The 5316-nt window shown below is 54.2% G+C and overlaps 1 protein-coding gene across 1 annotated transcript; it reads left to right on the plus strand.

Moving 5' to 3' along the window:
• Nucleotides 1-2553: 2553 nt before the first annotated feature.
• Nucleotides 2554-4357, plus strand: LOC124669293 (serine/threonine-protein kinase SAPK5-like). Its single transcript, XM_047205932.1, has 3 exons — nucleotides 2554-2872; nucleotides 3057-3380; nucleotides 3488-4357. Exons 1-3 carry the CDS (start codon nucleotides 2753-2755, stop codon nucleotides 4169-4171), a joined length of 1128 nt encoding a protein of 375 aa, XP_047061888.1. The 5' UTR covers nucleotides 2554-2752; the 3' UTR covers nucleotides 4172-4357.
• Nucleotides 4358-5316: the final 959 nt, after the last annotated feature.

Genomic DNA, 5316 nt, shown 5'->3' on the forward strand with positions numbered 1-5316 from the left:
CCAGACCCTCGTTTTTGTTCGGATTAGGCATTTCATCCGTCCGGAGAGCCCAGGCCATCCCCGGATTTCCGAGGCCCGATCGGGGACTCCGGACGAAACAAAAGCGCGCGAAACGTCGAGCGGGCCCGCGTTGTCGGCGACAGAACTGGTAGTTCCCTCCATTAATTTCGTTTTCCCTCCAAAATGTGCCGCACAGAACCATTTTCCCCGCCGAATTTCGGAGGAGCTACCGCCCTTCTCCCCCACAGTTGCAGCTCCTCCTCTTCCCTTCCACCACGATGCCGCCGAAGAAGCTCGCCGCCGACTGCGCGCCGAAGGCGAGGAAGCCACGGGCGCCAAAACAGAGGCCATCGGGCATGACAAATGCGGAGTGGGCGGCGGATCAGGAGCGATGGCGGAACGAAACTCGCGGCATGGCAGAGAGGGAGAAGAAGTGCAACGCGAAGAGGGTGGCGGCTGCGGTGGAGGAACAAGCGAGGCTGATCTCCATCAACTTCGGCCAGCCACGCGTCGGCCAATTCCCCGGGCCATGGCCGAAGGTATGATCGGCTCTCCTTCCTTCTCGCCGACGTCGCCGGCCACGGCCATGTTCCACGACACCTACGCCGCCGGCATGGCCGGGTTTACGCCGTCACCGCCGGCGTACGACGGCGCGATGTACGAGGGCATCTCGCCTGCCCTGCAACGTGGGTTGCTCTCCTTCTCCAACTCCGGGATGCCGCTGCCGAATGAGCCTGTGACGCATGAGATGATCACGGCGGGCTCCATGGCCACCGCGTCAAGCCCGAGTTTCTTCACACAAGAGGAGGCAAGGGTGACCGAAGCTGTCGCGTCGTGGAGCGCGTCAACCTCGACCACGGTCACCACGACGATGGTACCCAAGACGTCGACGAAGAAGACGAGTAGACCGACGTCGACGTAGAGGGAGCGCCTGAACCCACGCAGGAGCCATCCAAGGGGAAGAAGAAAAGGAAGAAGAACTCACCGACGGCCGAGCCTCGGATCAAATGGACGGGCAAAGAAGACGAGTGCCTCGCCGAAGCTCGGAAGACCGTGTCTATGAACAACATCACCGGTGCCAATCAGAACTATGACACGTACTGGCAGCGGGTCAAGATGGCGTTCGACGAGCGCAAACTCGTCGATCCATACTTCAACAAGACAATGATGGAATGTGGCGACAAGGCAATGGGCGCCCATTCTGGGATCATTCAGGCGGCATACAGCAAGTGGCACGGCATACATGAGGAGATCGACAAACATGTTGTGAGCGGCGAGGACTTTGAAGCAAAGGTATGCTCACTCGCCGTGGCTCCTCCGTCGAATATACATCGCCGTGGCTCACGGAAATCTTGAAATCACCGGCTTGTTTGTGCAGATGCGGCGGGCGCTCGACATGTACGCGGACGACAGCGACGGCCAGATGTTCAAGTACCTCAACGTGTTCGCCCGCATCGCGGAGTGCAACAAGTGGAAGGCGGTGCGCAAGAATCTCGCTAATAACAAGGGCGAGCAGTACAACCCCGATGATCCAGCACCTGCCGCGCTGGCGGGCCGCCCCGAGCTCGGCCAGAAGAAGCTCAAAGAGCAGAGGAAGGCCGACCATCCAGCCGACAGGTTGCAGGCGTCCTTCGACAAGTGTTGGGCCGACGCGAGGGCGCACGCCACCGGGAGGGACGACAAGCACGACGTGCGGTGGAAGGCGATGCTCGCCAACCAGGGCGTCTGGATTGCCTTGCTCAAGGAAACCTCCGCGGCGAAGAAGAGGAACAACGACCTGGCGTTCCTGATCAGCGGCAACGACGCCAACATGGACGAGGAGACGAGGGCTTGGTACGACGCCCATCGCCAAGAAATCCTCCGGCCACCGTCGGCTCCTTCGTCCTCCGCTTCGACGTCAACTCCCACCGATGCGACAACTGCAGACGCCGATGATTCGCAGCCCAATGCCGCGCCAGACGCCGATGCTTCGCCGCCCGATGCCGCGCCGGACTCCGATGCTCAGGACGGGACCGCCGATGAGCCTGTAATCGTCTAGTTTCGATCGCTGGAATGTGGCTGATCCGATCGCCGGACTTTGGCGGTTCTTTTGTGTAGCGGGAAGACGATATTTTGAATCTATCGTCGCTGATGGGGGGTGCGACTGGGAAAAAGTTGCCCCACGCCCTTTTTACATCCAATCCGGCGTTTGTTATATCCGGATTTTCGCTCGGGGGCTCGAACGGCTGGAGATGCTCTAAGCAACAGATGGATTGGACAGAAACACTACACTACCAGTGGACATTCATTCAAAGTGAGAGCTCAACAGCTTAAAACAATTTCCAGTTACCATATTTCAAGAAACTTTAGCTTTTCCTAGGGTACATCGGTCAGTCAGAGCAGAAAGATGCAGACAACAGTTTGTGGTGTGCATGAGGCAGCCTCCCTAATGGAGATGCCAGGTCAGGTCACCTTGAGCTGAATTCCAAACAGGGCAAGGAAGGCAGTGCGTGTGATTAGCATACCCGGTGGGTCAGTAGCTAGGATAATTCATTTAGCTGCGCACCTGCTCCGTCCCACTCATCATCAGATTCAGATCACCATCAGCTCCCACGTTCCCGTCCACACACCCCCACCCACGCTCCTACCTCTCCCCCTCCACATCTTGCTCTGCTCTTCTCTTCTCCTTGAACTCAGCGCAAGGGGCCGGGCCAGAAACGATCGAGATTAAAAGTCAACTGATTACTGATCCAGCCAGGGAGAGAGATCGGAGATGGACAAGTACGAGCCTGTCCGCGAGATCGGGTCGGGCAACTTTGGCGTCGCCAAGCTGATGCGCAACAGGGACACGCGCGACCTCGTCGCCATGAAGTTCATCGAGCGGGGATGCAGAGTAGGTTCCCTTTTCTTTCTTTTTTTTTTTTGCTAAATTCTAGTCCCCGGCCAAGATTCTTGTAACTCCAAAACCAATACATATGTTACCCATCGAGAAATAGCTCCCCCTCCTTGATCATGTTACCTAACCTTTGTTTGTATGTATGTATATATGTCTCCTACCCTACTTAACACCACCACAGATCGACGAGAACGTTTTCCGGGAGATCGTGAACCACCGTGCGCTGCGGCACCCCAACATCATCCGCTTCAAGGAGGTGGTGCTCACGCCGACGCATCTGGGCATCGTAATGGAGTACGCGGCGGGCGGGGAGCTCTTCGAGCGCATCTGCGATGCGGGGCGGTTCCACGAGGATGAGGCCCGCTACTTCTTCCAGCAGCTGGTGTGCGGGGTCAGCTTCTGCCATGCCATGGGGATCTGCCACCGTGACCTCAAGCTCGAGAACACCCTCCTCGACGGAAGCCCGGCACCCCGCCTAAAGATCTGCGACTTCGGCTACTCCAAGGTCAAACACTTGCTTTCTCTCTCTTCTTAGGTAGGAGGAGCAATACTACGTACGTACGGTTTCATCAATCAAGATTTAATTAACAACCAAAACATACATACATACAGTCGTCGGTGTTGCACTCGCGGCCCAAGTCTACGGTGGGCACTCCAGCGTACATCGCGCCGGAGGTGCTGTCGCGACGGGAATACGATGGGAAGCACGCGGACGTGTGGTCGTGCGGGGTCACCCTCTACGTCATGCTCGTGGGAGGTTACCCGTTCGAGGACACCAAGGACCCCAAGAACTTCAGGAAGACCATCGCCAGGATCATGTCGGTGCAGTACAAGATCCCCGAGTACGTGCACGTCTCGCAGAGCTGCCGCCACCTCCTCTCCAGGATCTTCATCGCCGACCCGCGCAAGCGGATCACCATGGCGGAGATCAAGGCGCACCCCTGGTTCCTCAAGAACCTGCCCCGGGAGCTCAAGGAGGAGGCGCAGCAAGCCTACTACAGCCGCCGGCAGGCCGAGGCTGCCAGCGCCGGTGGCAGTGGAGGAGTGGCACTGGCACCCGCCGCGTACTCGGCGCAGAGCGTGGAAGAGATCATGAAGATCGTGCAGGAGGCCCAGACCGTGCCAAAACCCGACAAGCCCGTCTCCGGATACGGCTGGGGCACCGGGGCGTCCGACGACGACGACGACAACCAAGAGGAAGAGGAGGAGGAGGATTACCAAGAGGACGAGTATGACAAGACGGTGCGCGAGGTACACGCCAGCGGTGACTTTGGCATTAGCAAGCTCCAAATTTGACCAACACATCTCTCTCACCACATGGAGGCCCGGTATGGTCTAGCTAGCCGTCCAGCTGCCATTACTCCCGCGTCTCGATCCTCTCTAGTCCACCGTGTGTAATTCTGCTTCGTTCCTGCGATTCTTTGACATTTGTCAATTGTAATTTGTAACGAGTTAGCTAATTGAGCTAAGGTTGTACTAGCATGTGAAAAGATCCTTCTTGTATGCCATTATAACACGAAAAACCAAATCTGAACTGGGGTGTAGATGCTCCTAGTTTAATAAAAAAATCAAAACAAATAGTAAAATAATTTTAAAAAATCTAATATTTTTGGACAATGAACATGAACAAGTGTTCTAACTGCACACCAAAATTTCCGAGAAAAGACATCTATAGTGGTTTGTGCAAAAAAGCTAAAATACGGTGCTGCTTAGAACGTCTAGATTTGTTTCTTACATCACTTCAATTTGTCTTTTTTGCACAGATCACTACGTAAGTCTTTTTCTGGATATTTTTGGTGTAAAGTTAGAACAAGTGTTCATGTTCATTTTCCAAAACATTCAGATTTTTTAAATTTTTTTTGCTATTTTTTTCGAATTTTTTATTAAATCAAGAGCATCTACACCTGGGTTCAGAAATGCCTTGTCCATTATAACACGCCCATACTACTCCTACGTACACTATGTAAAAAGAGATTCATCACACTTGAACATTGCAGGGTAGGCCTCACACTCAATTTGGCTTTGCTTTGCTGTCCGATGTACAGTCAGGAATAGAAGAAAGTTAGAGAGAGAGAGCTCTCACTCTGAACGAATAGTAGTACAATTAATGGTGGTGTTGCATGCTTTCCAGTTGAACTGTTGCTTAGGCTAAAGGGCACTAGATAGCTGCTGATAGAGAACCAACAGCCAGCATGGTTACCTGAAAGCAAAACGCAGATTCATCACACCTGCATGGACTGGAATCAGCTAGCTGTCCAAATTAAGGGGGAAGGAAAGATGACTGCTTGAAGAAGCTAGCTATCCCAACTACGGAAAATATCTAGGCAGCTGGCAGCTGAATTGCATATACTAGTTTGAGAGCCAGATAAGAAAAGATGTGCACTAGTTGCTCTGGTAAAAATAAGCCGTTGCCAATCCAAAGCCGTCCAGCTCACCGATGC

This window comes from Lolium rigidum, chromosome 7 (assembly GCF_022539505.1).
Source record: "Lolium rigidum isolate FL_2022 chromosome 7, APGP_CSIRO_Lrig_0.1, whole genome shotgun sequence".
NCBI classification, from domain to species: domain Eukaryota; kingdom Viridiplantae; phylum Streptophyta; class Magnoliopsida; order Poales; family Poaceae; genus Lolium; species Lolium rigidum.